The sequence below is a fragment of the Pelophylax lessonae genome, assembly GCF_965119305.1.
Source record: "Pelophylax lessonae genome assembly, chromosome: 1".
Classification (NCBI taxonomy): Eukaryota; Metazoa; Chordata; class Amphibia; order Anura; family Ranidae; genus Pelophylax; species Pelophylax lessonae.
Window position 1 is genome coordinate 864,650,160 of NC_138768.1, and position 18,466 is coordinate 864,668,625.

Below are 18,466 nucleotides of genomic sequence, written 5' to 3' on the forward strand. Positions count from 1 at the left end.
GAATCATGTAGAGCAAGGCTGGAAATCTTTGGCAAGTATATAGTGGGGGATTCTACACTGACCACCAATGTGAGGGGGGATTTACACTAACCACCAGTGTGAGAGGGAATTTGCACTGACCACATTGTAAATGAGGATTTTATACCCCCCACACACACAAATATAAAGAAGTATTTCTACACCGACACCAATGTAATAGGAATATTTACACCAACCATCAGTGTAAGGGGGAATTTACACTGACAACCATTGTTGAGGAGATTTGTACTAACCACCAATGTAAGATGACACTTCTACACCGACCACCAATGTTAGGGGGGATTTACACGGACCACCAATATAAGGGCATTTCTGCACTTACCACCAATGTAAAGGGAAATGTACACTGATCACCAACGCATTGAAGAATTTACACTGACAACCAATGTAAGGGGGACCTTCACACTGGCCACTAGTGAGAATGAAAGGATTCTACACCAATCCCCAATGTAATGTGAAGATTTACACTGACCACCAATGTAACTGAGACATTTAGCCTGCATTCACATTTCTTGTGTCAGGAACTCATGCAAAATTGCTTTCCTGACACCACGGAAACATGCTGCCCTTTAGCAGATACACAGCAGTGGTAACAATTGTTAATGACACCCTCACTCATCTGCTGAGATGTGCGTATTCACATCCACCAGAATTCACGGTGCTGTGCTACCATGTTATTTTAAAAAAGGGTTCCACCTCCAATTTGCTTACCTTTGCATTACAGGCTGATGGTAGGCGTAATGACCACAGTTGTAGGCAGGACTTTCAAGCCTTTACCTCCCCAGTGGGCAGCATTCAACAGAAGTGAAGGTAGATATAACCTCAGGGGGCCAGGATATACAGTATCTCACAAAAGTGAGTACACCCCTCACATTTTTGTAAATATTTTATTCTATCTTTTCATGTGACAACACTGAAGAAATGACACTTTGCTACAATGTAAAGTAGAGAGTATACAGCTTGTATAACAGTGTAAATTTGCTGTCCCCTCAAAATAACTCAACACCAGCCATTAATGTCTAAACCACTGGCAACAAAAGTCAGTACACCCCTAAGTGAAAATGTGAAAATGCCCAAATTGGGCCCAATTAGCCATTTTACCTATCATGTTTATCCTGTTGGACAGTGGGAGGAAGCCTGACAAATGGATGCATAGGCTTTGGTACAGTCCGGGTGATTGGCAGGGGCAGGTCGCCTTGGTGCATTCTGGGATACTGTATAAAAGCCAGGAGCACATGTGCTGGGGGGCCTTTGGCTGCAGAGCAGAGTCCTGGAGGGAGGGTGGCGGCTGCCTCCTCCTCTGTAGAAGTGGCACATGGCATCAGGAGGTCGTCCTGAGGGCCAGAGGAAGGAGAGCTGACTAAGTGGGAGACACCGAAGACCCTATAAAAACAGCATCGTGAGTACAGGGGCTCGTGTCAAGGGGCCTGACCTGAGGGGGGGGGGCACCCCAAGAGTAGGATAGTCAGTGGACAGGTGTCAGCAGTCAAGAAAGAGGATACTGAGGAGAGTGTCCTGAAGATAACCTTAGTTTATCAAGTCATCTTAGGAAAGAGATTTAAATCTAAATTCACCTCAGTGGCAAGGTGGATCAACAGCCTGGCTGTACCAAGAGATAGAAGAGACGTCCTCCATTATTGTGCATAGTTAATTCCCACTATTCCCTTCTCCCAACCCTAATTTATAATAAAATCCAAAAACAACTACATACCCCTGGACTGATTATTGGACGAGCCAAAGAGAAATTGAGAGACTGTGCATGTCAAGGTTGCTAATGATAACTCAGGGGGACCCGTAAGTGTGAAATCTGGCAGTCCTCAAGGGGGCAGTGCTACACTTAAAAACCAACCCCGCCTCCCCAAGCATACACCACACCCAACAGCACTTAGGGCATGGATGATTATGTAAACAGCAATCGGGCCAACACATATGAGGTATCACATCGGCATGAGAGCAATAATTCTAGGGTCATAATTAATGGGTAACTCCTATGGACAATTTTGGGTAATTAGGTTTTTTGTCGTTTTACATTTTACAACATACAATTTTAAGACTTGACATGTTTGGTATCTATTTACTTGACACAACTACATAATTATATTTTACCAAAAAAATGAATATTTTATTGTGTTTGTCTGTACTCAAATTCCTTTTGGCGTATTTTTTTCCCTGAAAATATACATTTGATAAATAGTTGGCCAAAAATTGTGACCTAGAAAAATTGCAACTCACACTTTTTTATGCTTAAAGTAATTTTTTGGCAAAATAAACTATATTTTAATATACACTATATTGTCAAAAGTATTAGGACGTCTGCCTTTACACACACATAAACTTTAATGGTATCCCAGTCTTAGTCCGTAGGGTTCAATATTGAGTTGGCCCACCCTTTACAGCTATAACAGCTATAACAATCAACTCTTCTGGGAAGGCTGTCCACAAGGTTTAGGAGTGTGTCTATGGGAATGTTTGACCTTTCTTCCAGAAGTTCATTTGCGAGGTGTTGGAGGGAAGGTCTGGCTCACAGTCTCCGCTCGAATTCACCCCAAAGGTGTTCTATGGGGTTGAGATCCGGACTCTGTGTAGGCCAGCCAAGTTCCTCCACCCCAAACTCGCTCATCCATTATTTTTTGGACCTTGCTTTGTGCACTGGCTCAAATCATTAGCTGGAGGGGGGGTTATGGTGTGGGGTTGTTTGTTTTTCAGGAGTTGGGCTTGGCCCCTTAGTTCCAGTAATGGGAACTCAGCATACCACATATGCATAACAGTTTGGGGATGGCCCCTTCCTGTTCCAACATGACTACTCACCAGTGCACAGAGCAAGGTCCATAAAGACATGGATGAGCGAGTTTGGGGTGGAGGAACCTGACTGGCCTGCACAGAGGCCTGACCTCAACCCGATAGAACACCTTTGGGGTGAATTAGAGCATCAGACTTTCTCATCCAACAGTGTCTGACCTCACAAATGCGCATCTGTTTGTATGACTCCTATGATCATTTATATACGGTGTTTATTTTGTTGTTTATTGAATGCTTAATTTGGTTTATGTGTACCTTTACTTGTTCATGCTGCTGAACACGTTTAATAAACACAACTGTTATTCGTTTTGGTAAAACTAGAGATCGTGCAGAGATTGTACAATGGTGGTATAGGAATGAGGAAGGTGTGGTCCAGGGTGGTGAGAATGCCCTATCACTTTATAAAAGGCTTCTATTTATGATGAAAAGTGAAACTCTGCACACAAATAAGTGCTTTGTGCAATGGTCCAAATCATTTGGTGTAGGGGAGATTATGATGTGAGCTTGCTTTTTAGGGGTGGGCTTGGCCCTGAGTTCCAGTGAAGGGAACTCTTAAGGTGTCAGGATACCAAGACATTTTGGACAATTTCATGCTCCCAAATTTGTGGGAACAGTTTGGGGTTGGCCCTTCCTGTCCCAACATGACCAGTGCACAAAGCAAGGTCCATAAAGACATGGATGAGCGAGTTTGGGGTGGAGGAACTTGACTGGCCTGCACAGAGTCCTGACCTCAACCTGATGAAACCCCTTTGGGATGAATTGGAGTGGAGACTGCGAGCCAGGCCTTTTTGTCCAACATCAGTGCCTGACCTCACAAATGTGCTTCTGGAAGAATGGTCAAACATTCCCATAGACACACTCCTAAACCTTGTGGACAGCCTTCCCAGAATAGTTGAAGCTGTTATAGTTATGAGACTGTTCGGCTATCATTATGGTGGTAAAGTATAAAACTTCCTTTGGTCATTGTATTTCCTGTTTGTTTGCGGCTGGAGCGCTCCTGCTTTCCAGATCGCCGCTTAGGCTCCTCCCCCTGCTTCTCCGGACCTCCGATTGGTCATCCAGGATGAGGCTTGGCTCTGGCTTCGTTTGCGCATGCGCGCGCACAGCTCCCGATCTCCTATGACACTATTGCGTTGATGGGGGCGTGGCTTCGCAGCTCCCGGGAGATTTAAGCAGCTGTCAAAGCTGTTTTCAGTGGGATGTCTGCGGGCATTGCGGTGGCTTCCCCGTGCTGTCTTTCTGCTCTGCAGCGGTGAGTCATGCTTTGAACCAGTGGCTATTTGGGGTTGGGGGGGATGGTGAGGAGACAAAAGTTAGTACATGTATGCTTACTTTCTTCCTGTTGCAGGCTGTGCTTCTATCTGCAATGGATGCTTCACCACCCCCCGGTGGCCAGTCCCTGCACAACAGGTAAGCTACTTACCTTAACCTTTACCTGTTTGCGTTGGCTGGTGGTGTGCGGAGCCTAAGTGTGTTTTCCCTGTTTCTTTCTCTATTTTCAGCCCTCTTAGGTCTGACCAACGTCCCATTTCTGGATCAAAGAATCCATCTCCTTCAGTCCACCGACACTCTTCATCAAAATCTGGTCATAGGTCTAGCTCCAGGTCTAAACATCATGAAGACACTGCCAGTTCAGTCGCACCGCGACAATCCCGCCATTCTGACCGTGGTTCAGGGAAGTCATGCTGGGGCTGCCGAGCCCGTGTCCCTGAGGATAGATCTTTGTGTGATACCTGTTATTCCAGGGTACTAAAGGAGAAGCAAGACACTGTACAACCAGTGGAGTCTATGGTCAGGCGGATTGTACAGGAATCTCTCAGAGACTGGGATCCTGGTAGGCTGTCTGGTCACTCTTTAGAGGCTCCGGGTCCCCTTCCAAGGGATGAGTTGGAGACAGGTACTTCTCAACCGAGTCGCTTTTCGGAAGATTCTACAGACAGCGAGGATGATTTGGAAGACCAAAATGTAGGTTTTGAACTTGCTATGGTTCCACCGCTAATTAAAGCGGTTAAGGAGGCACTAAAGTGGGACGACCCAGCAGAGTCCCCAGCTAAGCAAAATAAATATTTCAAACATCTTAAGAAAGAGCGTTCCCATTTTACCCTTCTGGGGGAATTGGGAGAAATTATTACAGATGAGTGGCAGGGAGTTGAAAAAAGAAGCTCTTTGTCATCCAAGATCTCCAGGATGTATCCCTTTAAGAATGATAAAGTGAAACATCTAGATTCTGCTCCCACGGTGGATGCGGCCTTGATGAGGTTGGTGAAGCACGTGACCTTACCATTAGAAGATTCAGTTTCCTTCAAAGACGCTCTTGACAGGCGGATCGACACAGATCTTAAAAAGATTTATCTCTCCGCAGGTATGGCTTGTAAGCCGGCCCTGGCATTGGCAGCCACATCCAAGGCGATGGAAGCCTGGGTGGACAACGTGGAGGCTACACTTCAGAGTGTCTCCGAAGAGGTGGCCAGGAGCTCGGCCATTCAAGAGTTGAGGCTGGCAACGGCTTTCTTGGGGGAGGCATCCATTGATATCATCCGCTTGGCGGCGCGGGTCATGCTGTCCTCTGTCACTGTCAAGCGTGCCTTGCAGTTGCGTCCCTGGTTGGCTGACCCTGCCTCTAAACAGGCTTGGTGTAGAATCCCCTTTGAGGGTTCTTCTCTCTTTGGTAATAAACTGGACAGTGCTATTACCCGTGCCACTGGTGGTAAATCGGGGTTCCTTCCCCAGGATCGCCAGTTGATAGACCTGAGAAGACCTCAAAACAGGCAAAATCCCGATCGTGCCAGAGAGGCTCGTTTCTAAAGGCCTGGCCGTGAGTTTAGGAAGAACTGGAAGCGCCCTCAGTCTACGGGGCAAAAGTTCTCCAAAGGGAAATCTTCTGGAGGCCGAGAGGCAACTAAGTCCTTTTGATATCGAGCCTGTCCAGACAGTGCGGGTAGGCGCACGCTTACTTCAATTTGCGCACGTCTGGGCAGCCTCGGTCGAAGATCAGTGGACTGTCAGAACCGTATCACACGGGCATGTGTGGATCTTCGACAAAAGTCCTATTCTTCGTTTCATTCCTACGGCCTTACCCCGTTCAGAAGAAAAGAAGTTGACTCTTCTATCATTTGTAGAATCCCTGGTTGCCCAGGCTGCGGCAGTGCCTGTCCCAACCGGAAAGGTTCCAAGGCATCTACTCTCCGCTCTTCATGGTCTTAAAGAAAAGCGGCTCTTGGAGGCCGGTTATAGATCTAACACACCTAAACACCTTCATCAAGAAAGAGAGGTTCAGGATGGAGACACTTTTCACAATTCGTCAAGTGGTGCAGCCAGAGTATTGGATGATATCCATAGATCTGAAATATGCTTACTTTCACGTCCCAGTCGCAACAGAAATGCAGAAATTTCTTCGATTCGCAGTGGGTCAGGTGCATCTTCAGTTTACCTGTCTCCCTTTCGGGCTCACCACATCACCTCAAATCTTTTCAAAGATCTTACTGGCTGTGGTAGCCCTGATCAGAGCAAAAGGGATTCGTCTTTACCATTACTTGGATGATTGTCACGGAACCATGAACCAGACGTACAACAACAGATAAGTGAAAATAAGAAGGCTTTATTGAAAATCAAGCTGTAAAGCAAAAGTCCAAACGGATGGCGAAACCGAGGCAGAGTCCTTTGCGAAGCCAGAGGTCAGGAACCAGGAGGGTAGTCAGACGAAGCCGGGATCAGGAACCAGCAGGGTAGTCAGACGAAGCCAGGATCAGGAACCAGCAGGGTAGTCAGACGAAGCCAGGATCAGGAACCAGCAGGGTAGTCAGACGAAGCCAGGATCAGGGACCAGAAGCAGCAGCAGTCTTAGAAGCATGTGAACACAGGAGGACCAAGCAAGGAACTGAAGCCACAGACCTCCTATATATATGAGCTAGGCATCCAGCTCCTCCCAGTGGGAAGGAGGAGCCGCAGGGTGGGAGGCTACAAGAAACCCAGAAACCAAGACGGCCGCCAGCACATGTCAAACGAAGGAGAACAGCAAGAAGGTAAGACCATGACAGTACCTCCCCCTCAAGGGCCCCTCCTCCGCGGAGAAAAGAACGGTTTCTGAGGGAAGCGTACGTGGAAGGCTCGGAGCAAGGCAGGAGCATGGACATCTGCGGAGGGAACCCAGGAACGCTCCTCTAGACCATAACCACGCCAATGAACCAAAAACTGCACCCGACCGCGGACCAGGCGTGAGTCCAGGATATTGCTCACCTCATACTCCTCACGATTGCCCACTTGGACCGGACGGGGCCGAGGAACCGAGGAAGTGAAACGATTACACACCAGTGGCTTCAACAGGGAGACATGAAACACATTGGAGATCCGCATGCCAGGAGGAAGCGCAAGGGCATAGGCTACCGGGTTTACCCTGCAAAGCACTCGGAAGGGACCAACAAAGCGAGGCGCCAGCTTGGGAGTGGGCACTCGAAGGTTGAGGTTGCGGGTGGACAACCATACACGGTCTCCGGCCTGGTAGGAAGGAGCAGGCGCTCGTCTGCGATCAGCCTGGAGTCTCTGGCGCTGCGCAGAGACCTCAAGGGACTTCTGGATCTGTACCCAAGAAGCACGTAGGACGGAAAGGTGATCCTCCACAGCCGGAATATCCTGGGGAGAGAATACCTCCGGTAACACGGCAGGTTGGAACCCATAATTGGCCATGAAGGGAGACGTCCCAGAGGAAGAGTTCACCGCCGTGTTCCTGGCAAACTCAGCCCAAGGCAGGAGGTCAACCCAATTGTCTTGGTGATCGGAGACATAGCAACGAAGGAATTGCTCCAAGGCCTGATTGGATCGTTCTGCGGCCCCATTGGACTGAGGGTGGTAGGCCGAGGAGAAGGAGAGATGAATCCCCAACTGGGAGCAAAAGGCGCGCCAGAACCTGGACACAAACTGACTCCCCCGATCCGACACAATCTCCTTGGGCAAACCGTGCAACCGGAAGACCTCCCTGGCAAAAATCGTGGCCAACTCCTGTGCAGAGGGTAACTTCTTGAGAGGAACACAGTGGCACATTTTGGAAAATCGATCCACAATCATGAGAATGACCGTATGGCCTCGGGATGCAGGGAGGTCCACAATGAAATCCATCCCCAGGTGTGACCATGGGCGCTCCCCGGTGGCTATGGGTTGCAGAAGGCCCAACGGAAGGTGCCGAGGGGACTTACTCTGGGCACAAACGGAGCATGCCGCTACATATGCAGCGATGTCGGAACGTAGGGAAGGCCACCAGAACAGACGTGAAACAGCCCAGGACAGCTGATTCTTTCCAGGATGCCCCGCGGTCTTGGAGTTATGGTAGGTTCGCAACAACCGAGTGCGCAACTCCTCAGGCACAAAACATCTGCCGTTGGGTCTCCCAGAGGGAGCACCAGATTGAGCCGCCAAAATCTGCTCACCCAGGGGAGAGGTCAGGCTGGTGCGAATGGCGGCCAGCATCTGATTCGGAGGTATGACCGAAGTCGGAATCGACTCCTCCCTGGACAGGTCGGAGTACTGCCGTGATAAGGCATCCGCCCTGATGTTCTTGGAACCGGGTAGGTAGGAGACCACGTAATTAAAACGTGACAAGAACAGAGCCCATCTGGCCTGACGTGGTGTCAATCTCTTGGCCTCATAAAGGTAGGTCAGATTCTTGTGGTCCGTCAGGATGAGGACCGGAACCACCGAACCCTCGAGCAAGTGCCTCCATTCTTTAAGGGCCTGCACGATGGCCAATAACTCCCTGTCACCAATCTGATAGTTGCACTCCGCGGAAGACAGTTTCCGGGAGTAAAACCCACAAGGAAGCAGAGGACCCTCTGGTGTTCTGCGCTGAGACAGAAGGGCGCCTACTCCCGTCTCAGACGCGTCCACCTCGAGGACAAAGGGCAACCCAGGGTTGGGATGCGACAGAATCGGAGCCGACACAAAGGCGGACTTTAGAGCCTCAAAAGCTCGGATGGCCTCGAGCGGCCAGACCTGGGAATTACTGCCCTTCCTGGTCAGATCCGTGAGAGGCTTGGCTAGCATGGAAAAGTCCCTGATGAACTTCCGATAATAATTGGCGAAGCCCAAAAAGCGCTGCAGGGAGCGAAGACCACTGGGCTGGGGCCACTGTAAGACAGCCGAAACCTTCTCAGGATCCATGGAGAACCCCTCAGCGGAAATGATGTAACCTAAGAAGGTTACCTGGGATCGGTGAAATTCGCATTTCTCAAGCTTACCGAACAGCTTGTTCTCTCGTAACCGTTGCAACACTCGTCTGACATCCAGAATGTGGGTCTCCATGGATTCAGAATATACCAAGATGTCATCCAAATAGACCACCACACACTGCTGCAACAGGTCACGGAAAACATCGTTAATGAATTCCTGAAAGACTGCGGGCGCATTGCACAACCCAAAGGGCATAACCAAGGATTCATAATGACCGGTCCTGGTGTTAAACGCGGTCTTCCACTCATCGCCCGCCTTGATCCTTACGAGGTTATATGCCGCCCTCAGGTCAAGTTTGGTAAAGACAGTGGCCCCTTTAAGGCGATCGAACAGCTCGGAAATCAAGGGTATCGGGTAAGCGTTCTTGATCGTGATGCGATTGAGACCCCTGTAATCGATGCAAGGCCTCAACTCACCGCCCTTCTTTTTCACAAAGAAAAATCCAGCCCCTGCCGGGGACGAGGATTTGCGAATGTGTCCGCGTGAAAGCGCCTCCTTCACGTACTCCTCCATGGCCTCATTCTCCGCTACCGACAGTGGATAGACCTTGCCACGAGGAGGAACGGCACCAGGTTGTAACTCGATGGCACAATCGTATGGGCGGTGCGGAGGTAGGGCAACCGCGCGCACCTTATCGAATACATCCCGGTACTCCTCGTATTCAGGAGGCAACAGAGAGTCCGAGGAAGTACACAGCAACTTGACAGGCCCATGGATGCAACTAGCCCCACATTGCGGTGACCACAAGAGGATCTCGGCCGATCTCCAATCGAAAGTCGGATTATGCTTCTGGAGCCAGGGGTACCCCAAGACCACCGAGTAGTGTGGAGATGAAATAACCTGGAAGCAGACCGACTCTCTGTGAACGACACCAATGGCTATCCCCACTGGAAGGGTCTCATGAGTCACGTGTGGCGGCAGAAGGGGTCTGCCGTCTATCGCCTCAAGAGCCAGTGGAGAACCTCGGGCCTGCAGAGGAATGGAATTGGCGGCAGCGAACACACTATCAATGAACAAACCACCAGAGTCCACCAACGCCTGGGTCGTCACTGAGCCCCCGACCCAGGAGAGGACAACAGTGATCAGTGGTTTGTCAACACGGGAAACCGGGGATGAGGAGACTCCACCCAAGATCTGCCCCCGACAGGATCTCAGGTGCGAGCGTTTCCCGGACGGTTCGGACATGCCAACCGAAAATGCCCACCGAGACCACAGTACATGCATCGACCCTCGCGTCTTCGGAGTACCCTCTCCCCCTCGGACAGGCGAACAAAGCCCAGCTGCATGGGTTCACCCCCAGCCAATTCATCCCCAGGAGGCGTGGGAGGAGAGGGAGGCACGGGTGGGACAGCAAAGGTAGGCGCCAATCTGTTAGGAGGCCTCCGCAGACTCTCATTAGAGGAAGGTCTCTCCCTGAGTCTGGTGTCAATCAAAATCAAGAAAGAAATAAGAGACTCGAGCTCCACTGGTAGGTCCTTAGCTGCAACCTCATCCTCCAAGGCATCCGAGAGACCATGAGAGAAAGCAGCGACCAGAGCCTCATTATTCCAGCCCACCTCTGCTGCCAGGGTACGAAACTCAATGGCGTATTCAGCTACGGATCGTGAACCCTGTCTTATGGACATAAGGAGCTTCGCAGCAGAGGCAGCACGAGCCGGCACATCGAATACCCTCCGAAGAGAAGCAACAAAACCGGAAAACTCGGCAACCACCGGATTGTTGTTCTCCCATAAAGGGCTGGCCCAGACCAAGGCCTTGTCCGAGAGCAGCGAAATTAAGAAGCCCACCTTTGATCTCTCAGTAGGAAAGGCATGTGGCAGCAACTCGAAATAAATGCCCACCTGGTTAAGGAAACCTCGGCACTGAGTTGGCTCTCCCCCAAAGCGCTGTGGAAGGGGGGCAGAACCGGTCATACCCCGAAACACCGCAGGTGCAAAAACAGGTGTCGGGGTAGACTCTGGCGCAACAACCGGAGCGGCAGTAGGAGCGGACCCAGGAGCGACAACCGACCCATCGGCAACGGGAGCGAAATGAGCCGTGCGTTCAAGCAGGGTTTGCAACGCCACGGCGAACCGATCCAACAGGTGATCCTGCTGATCAAGTCTGGCAACCAGCGTGGGTAGCGAGGATGGCCCTGTACCGTCAGAATTCATGGCTTGGTCCTAATGTCACGGAACCATGAACCAGACGTACAACAACAGATAAGTGAAAATAAGAAGGCTTTATTGAAAATCAAGCTGTAAAGCAAAAGTCCAAACGGATGGCGAAACCGAGGCAGAGTCCTTTGCGAAGCCAGAGGTCAGGAACCAGGAGGGTAGTCAGACGAAGCCGGGATCAGGAACCAGCAGGGTAGTCAGACGAAGCCAGGATCAGGAACCAGCAGGGTAGTCAGACGAAGCCAGGATCAGGAACCAGCAGGGTAGTCAGACGAAGCCAGGATCAGGGACCAGAAGCAGCAGCAGTCTTAGAAGCATGTGAACACAGGAGGACCAAGCAAGGAACTGAAGCCACAGACCTACTATATATATGAGCTAGGCATCCAGCTCCTCCCAGTGGGAAGGAGGAGCCGCAGGGTGGGAGGCTACAAGAAACCCAGAAACCAAGACGGCCGCCAGCACATGTCAAACGAAGGAGAACAGCAAGAAGGTAAGACCATGACAATGATTTGCTTCTTCTGTCAAGACACCAAGATCAAATTCTGCATCACAAGGCTCAAGTAATTCCCACCCTTCAAGAGTTCGAGTGGCTCCTGAATTTTGAAAAAAGCCATCTGGAACCCACAAAGTCGTTTGTCTTCCTAGGGGCCCTCTTCGACACTTCCAGAGGCACTATCTCCCTTCCATTGGAGAAGATTCCGATAATTCGCAGCAGGATTAGTCCGGCATTATCAGCCTCTCATCTCCGTGCGTCCCAGTGCATGAAGATAATTGGGAACATGGTCTCCACGGCTCCAATGGTGAAGTGGGCACAGTGGAGGATGAGGCCCTTTCAGATGGGATTCCTCCAACAGTGGAGTTTCGAGAGTTCGGAAGTCCTCATTCGGATAACAGCGTCCATGAGGGAAAGCTTAACCTGGTGGCTGGAAAATCTCTTAAATTGCCATTCGATCATTCCAGCATCCTGGTTGGTCGTGACTTCGGACGCCAGCAGGACGGGATGAGGAGCGCGCTGCCTGTCGGAGGTGGCCCAGGGCAGTTGGGATTTCCCTGCCCGCGTGGTGGTCTCGAAAGTACTGGAGCTTCGGGCAGCATTCTGTGCTCTCCAGGCCTTTCAGCATCTGGCGACTGATGCCTCAGTCCTCCTAAGACTGGACAATACGACAGCTGTCGCCTACATCAAGAGACAAGGAGGCACCTGCAGTTCTTCTCTTCTGAAAGAAGTGAAACCAATTATGGATTGGGCTCAAAGAAATCTGTCCAACCTGTCGGCCGCCTACCTTCCAGGTGTCCAGAACGTCCAGGCAGACTTCCTTTCGAGGTCTGTTCTGGACAACAACGAGTGGTCACTTCATCCAGAGACCTTCAGGTGGGTCATGTCTCTAGGATATCGTCCGGAGGTAGATCTATTTGCATCTCCAAGCAATGCCAAACTAGAGAAATTCTATACGAGGTGGCGTTATCCCCAGGCCTACCGGGTAGATGCCCTGACGGATCATTGGAGCTTTCACAGAGCTTACGCGTTTCCCCCAGTGCCAGTCATATTCAAGTTTCTTCAGAGACTCAGGACGGAGAGAGTGGAGATCGTAGCGATTCTCCCCTTCTGGCCAAAGAGACCGTGGTTCCCTCTGTTGCTCCAGCTGAGCTGTCGGGACCCGGTACCTCTGCCAGCCAATCCGGACCTTCTGTCCCAAGGGCCTATTCTTCATCCCTGCCCAGCACAGCTTCATCTCATGGTATGGCTTTTGAGAGGGAAAGACTGAAAGCTCTTGGTTGTCCAAACAAGGCGATCTCTACAATGATGAGTGCCAGAAGACCCGGCATCATCAAAGTTTACGAAAGAATCTGGTCCAAATTTAAGGATTATGTGGATAGCAGATCTGGTTCTGTTACTGACCCAGGAATCCAGGATATTTTGGGCTTCCTCCAGTCTGGGCTGGATCTGTCATTGGCAGTAAGTTCTCTTCGAGTCCAAATTTCAGCCATTTCGGCTTTTACTGGGACTGCATGGGCGAAACACTCTCTGGTTCGCCAGTTCTTCAGAGGTGCTACCAGGCTAAGACCTCCTAGAAAACCCAGGTTTCCTAAGTGGGATCTTCCTACGGTTTTGGATTTTCTTTCCTCAGTCACCTTGAATCAGGAGGATCCATTCTTCCTTAAAAATATCTCAATGAAGAAGGCCTTTCAAGTGGCTATTACATCAGCCAAACGGGTTTCCAAACTCAGTGCCTTGGGCTACAAGGAACCATTCCTTACGTTTTTTCCTGACCGGGTAGTATTGGTTCCGATGCTTGGTCTTCCATGTTAACCAGGAGATTATCCTGCCTACGTTCAAATCTCAGAATGAAAATTCTATCCATCCTTTGGATGTGGGGGAAATGTTACGGCTATATCTGGAGACCACGGCTCCTTTTCGCCAGCCAGACCATCTTTTTGTCCTCGTCCATGGGAAAAACAAAGGCAAACAAGCTTCCTCAAGATCTATAGCGAGTTGGATAGTTCAGACCATCCAGTGGGCATATAGAGCCAAGGGATTGGCTCCTCCAGAGAAGGTGACGGCTCATTGCACTAGAGCTGTGTTTCTCAACTCCGGTCCTCAGGGCACACTAACAGGCCAGATTTTAGGTATCACCTTGGGGAGATGCAGACTAGAATACTGCAATCACTGAGCAGCAAATGATATCACCTGTGATGTATTTCAGTTTTCTTGCAAACCTGGCCTGTTAGCGGGCCCTGAGGACCGGAGTTGAGAAACACTGCACTAGAGGGATCTCTACGTCATGGGCAGCTTCTCTTCATGTAGCTCCTGACGTGATTTGCAGAGCGGCTTCTTGGTCATCAAACAATCAATACCTTCATGTCGCATTACTGTGTTGAACCGGCTTCTTTGTCTTCGGTTAATTTTGTTTTAAAAGTTTTGTCCGTTGACGGTACAAATTAAACCTATTTTCTGTTAAACCAGCAGTTACTCGCCCGGGTGTGTATGGCTAGTTATTTCCCATACGTGTGCTGCCATGGAGTCTGTCAGGAAAACGGAAAATTTATATCAATACTTACCGTAATTTTCCTTTCCTGATGGACTCCATGGCAGCAGGAGTCCCCTCCCATCTGCTGGAGTAGTCTATTTATGGAACACGGCTCCTGGTATGGAGCAAAGATTTATGGGAGTGGGGTCCTATAGGGTAGGAAAGGAGGCGGAGCCTACCCATACGTGTTCTGCCATGGAGTCCATCAGGAAAGGAAAATTACGGTAAGTATTGATATAAATTTTCCGTTGCTTTTTTTTTTCTGAATTGACGCTTTTTTTTGTTTATAGCGCAAAAAAATAAAAATCGATTTGGGTACAGCGTTGCACGACCGCGCAATTGTCTGTTAAAGTAACGCAGTGCCGAATCGCAAAAAATGGCCTGGTCATTAAGGGGGGAAATTCTTCCAGTCTAGAAGTGGTTAACACTAGTGTTGAGCGAACACGGACTGTATTATTCGTGTTCGTACCGAATAATTGGATTTTTTGTACCCGAACACGGACACGGACACTTTACTGTATGTTCGGGTAAAAATCCGTGTTCGGTCGTTTTATTTCCGGGTTTTGCATGCTTTGGCGCTCTTTTCATGGCGGGCTTTCAACAGCCAATCAACAATCGTTTAACTGGTGTGCCTTAAGCCATCCCAGCCATGCCTGCAAATGTCTCAGTAGCTGTGATTGGCCGTCTGAAGCATGTGACCAAGTCTTTATAAGTTCCAGGCAGCCGCAGCGGCGTCATTATGCTGCTTAGATTCAGGGACAGAGCACACATCAACGTGCTGGCTGCTGATTAGGGAAAGATAGGCAGGAAAAAACCATTTGTGTCCGGATAGAATTGAGGGACAGGTCGGAGTGTTTAGGCAGGGCGAGTTGTAGGCATTTTAGGGATAGAGTCTGCTGAATTATAGGGTCAGTGTCTTCTACAAACTACAATCGATATTGCTGTGTGGGGGGTGGGGTGAATCTGCACTCAATCCTGATCTACGATCTCTTCTCAATCCTGTTAGGGACAGAGTCTGCTGAATTTTAGGGAAACTGTGTTCTACAAACTACAATCGATATTGCTGTGTGGTGTGGGATTGGAGATAGGCAGGTGTCAGTGATCCACATCCATTTTTCTGTGTGTGAGCTGCAGTGAACACAATCTTTTTGGGCTGCAGTGAACACAATCTTTTTGGGCTGCAGTGAACACAATCTTTTTGGGCTGCAGTGAACACAATCTTTTTGGGCTGCAGTGAACACAATCTTTTTGGGGTGCAGTGAACAAAATCTTTTTGGGGTGCAGTGAACACAATCCTTTTTGGTGTGCAGTGAACACAATCTTTGTGGGGTGCAGTGAACAAAATCCTTTGTGGGGTGCAGTGAACACAATCTTTTTGGGGTGCAGTGAACAAAATCCTTTTTGGGGTGCAGTGAACAACATCCTTTTTGGGGTGCAGTGAACACAATCTTTTTGGGGTGCAGTGAACAAAATCCTTTGTGGGGTGCAGTGAACACAATCTTTTTGGGGTGGAGTGAACAACATCCTTTTTGGGGTGCAGTGAACAAAATCCTTTTTGGGGTGCAGTGAACAAAATCATTTTTGGGGTGCAGTGAACACAATCTTTTTGGGGTGCAGTGAACACAATCTTTGTGGGGTTGCAGTGAATACAATCTTTTTGGGGTGGAGTGAACAACATCCTTTTTGGGGTGCAGTGAACAACATCCTTTTTGGGGTGCAGTGAACACAATCTTTTTGGGGTGCAGTGAACACAATCTTTGTGGGGTACAGTGAACAGAATCTTTGTGGGGTGCAGTGAACACAATCTTTGGGGGGTACAGTGAACACAATCTTTGTGAGGTGCAGTGAACACAATCTTTGTGGGGTGCAGTGAACACAATCATTGTGGGGTGCAGTGAACTCAATCTTTGTGGGGTACAGTGAACACAATCTCATACTTCTGAAGGTTTGAGGGTGCTGCCTGTTCCATACTCCCCCTACTCCTCATCTAGCCTTTTAGGGGTACAAACAATAGTAATTGGGGCCTAGTGTGGTTGTGTACGTGTGATATACATACACTTTTTTGGGATCATATTTTCTATTCCGCTATTTAATCAAAAACCTTTGGGGATCAGTTAAATTGGGGGATAGTCTGTGTTGGTACGTGTGAGAGAGATCCACCTTTCCAAGTTGTTGGGGTTCATCTCATACTTCTGAAGGTTTGAGGGTGCTGCCTGTTCCATACTCCCCCTACTCCTAGCCTTTTAGGGGTACAAACAATAGTAATTGGGGCCTAGTGTGGTTGTGTACGTGTGATATACATACACTTTTTTGGGATCATATTTTCTATTCCGCTATTTAATCAAAAACCTTTGGGGATCAGTTAAATTGGGGGATAGTCTGTGTTGGTACGTGTGAGAGAGATCCACCTTTCCAAGTTGTTGGGGTTCATCTCATACTTCTGAAGGTTTGAGGGTGCTGCCTGTTCCATACTCCCCCCTACTCCTAGCCTTTTAGGGGTACAAACAATAGTAATTGGGGCCTAGTGTGGTTGTGTACGTGTGATATACATACACTTTTTTGGGATCATATTTTCTATTCCGCTATTTAATCAAAAACCTTTGGGGATCAGTTAAATTGGGGGATAGTCTGTGTTGGTACGTGTGAGAGAGATCCACCTTTCCAAGTTGTTGGGGTTCATCTCATACTTCTGAAGGTTTGAGGGTGCTGCCTGTTCCATACTCCCCCTACTCCTAGCCTTTTAGGGGTACAAACAATAGTAATTGGGGCCTAGTGTGGTTGTGTACGTGTGATATACATACACTTTTTTTGGATCATATTTTCTATTCCGCTATTTAATCAAAAACCTTTGGGGATCAGTTAAATTGGGGGATAGTCTGTGTTGGTACGTGTGAGAGAGATCCACCTTTCCAAGTTGTTGGGGTTCATCTCATACTTCTGAAGGTTTGAGGGTGCTGCCTGTTCCATACTCCCCCTACTCCTCATCTAGCCTTTTAGGGGTACAAACAATAGTAATTGGGGCCCAGTGTGGTTGTGTACGTGTGATATACATACACTTTTTTGGGATCATATTTTCTATTCCGCTATTTAATCAAAAACCTTTGGGGATCAGTTAAATTGGGGGATAGTCTGTGTTGGTACGTGTGAGAGAGATCCACCTTTCCAAGTTGTTGGGGTTCATCTCATACTTCTGAAGGTTTGAGGGTGCTGCCTGTTCCATACTCCCCCCTACTCCTAGACTTTTAGGGGTACAAACAATAGTAATTGGGGCCTAGTGTGGTTGTGTACGTGTGATATACATACACTTTTTTTGGATCATATTTTCTATTCCGCTATTTAATCAAAAACCTTTGGGGATCAGTTAAATTGGGGGATAGTCTGTGTTGGTACGTGTGAGAGAGATCCACCTTTCCAAGTTGTTGGGGTTCATCTCATACTTCTGAAGGTTTGAGGGTGCTGCCTGTTCCATACTCCCCCTACTCCTAGCCTTTTAGGGGTACAAACAATAGTAATTGGGGCCTAGTGTGGTTGTGTACGTGTGATATACATACACTTTTTTGGGATCATATTTTCTATTCCGCTATTTAATCAAAAACCTTTGGGGATCAGTTAAATTGGGGGATAGTCTGTGTTGGTACGTGTGAGAGAGATCCACCTTTCCAAGTTGTTGGGGTTCATCTCATACTTCTGAAGGTTTGAGGGTGCTGCCTGTTCCATACCCCCCCTACTCCTCATCTAGCCTTTTAGGGGTACAAACAATAGTAATTGGGGCCTAGTGTGGTTGTGTACGTGTGATATACATACACTTTTTTTGGATCATATTTTCTATTCCGCTATTTAATCAAAAACCTTTGGGGATCAGTTAAATTGGGGGATAGTCTGTGTCGGTACGTGTGAGAGAGATCCACCTTTCCAAGTTGTTGGGGTTCATCTCATACTTCTGAAGGTTTGAGGGTGCTGCCTGTTCCATACCCCCCCTACTCCTCATCTAGCCTTTTAGGGGTACAAACAATAGTAATTGGGGCCTAGTGTGGTTGTGTACGTGCGAGATACATACACTTTTTTTGATCATATTTCCTATTCCGCTATTCAATAAAAACCTTTGAGGATCAATTGAATTGCGGGATAGTCTGTGTCGGTACGTGTGAGAGAGATCCACCTTTCCAAGTTGTTGGGGTTCATCTCATACTTCTGAAGGTTTGAGGGTGCTGCCTGTTCCATACTCCC

The 18,466-nt window shown here is 48.7% G+C and overlaps 1 protein-coding gene across 1 annotated transcript in view; it reads left to right on the forward strand.

Annotated features, from left to right (window-relative positions):
- Positions 1 to 1,931: 1,931 nt before the first annotated feature.
- The window catches only part of LOC309550254 (uncharacterized protein), a gene marked incomplete at both ends in the record, with an annotated part of 126,520 nt that continues 109,985 nt past the window's right edge, over positions 1,932 to 18,466 (forward strand). The window contains 3 exons of the mRNA XM_082250662.1: positions 1,932 to 1,973; positions 4,187 to 4,248; positions 4,341 to 4,803. Coding sequence (XP_082106788.1) covers positions 1,932 to 1,973; positions 4,187 to 4,248; positions 4,341 to 4,803 — 567 coding nt within the window. The remainder of the gene's footprint in view (positions 1,974 to 4,186; positions 4,249 to 4,340; positions 4,804 to 18,466) is intronic.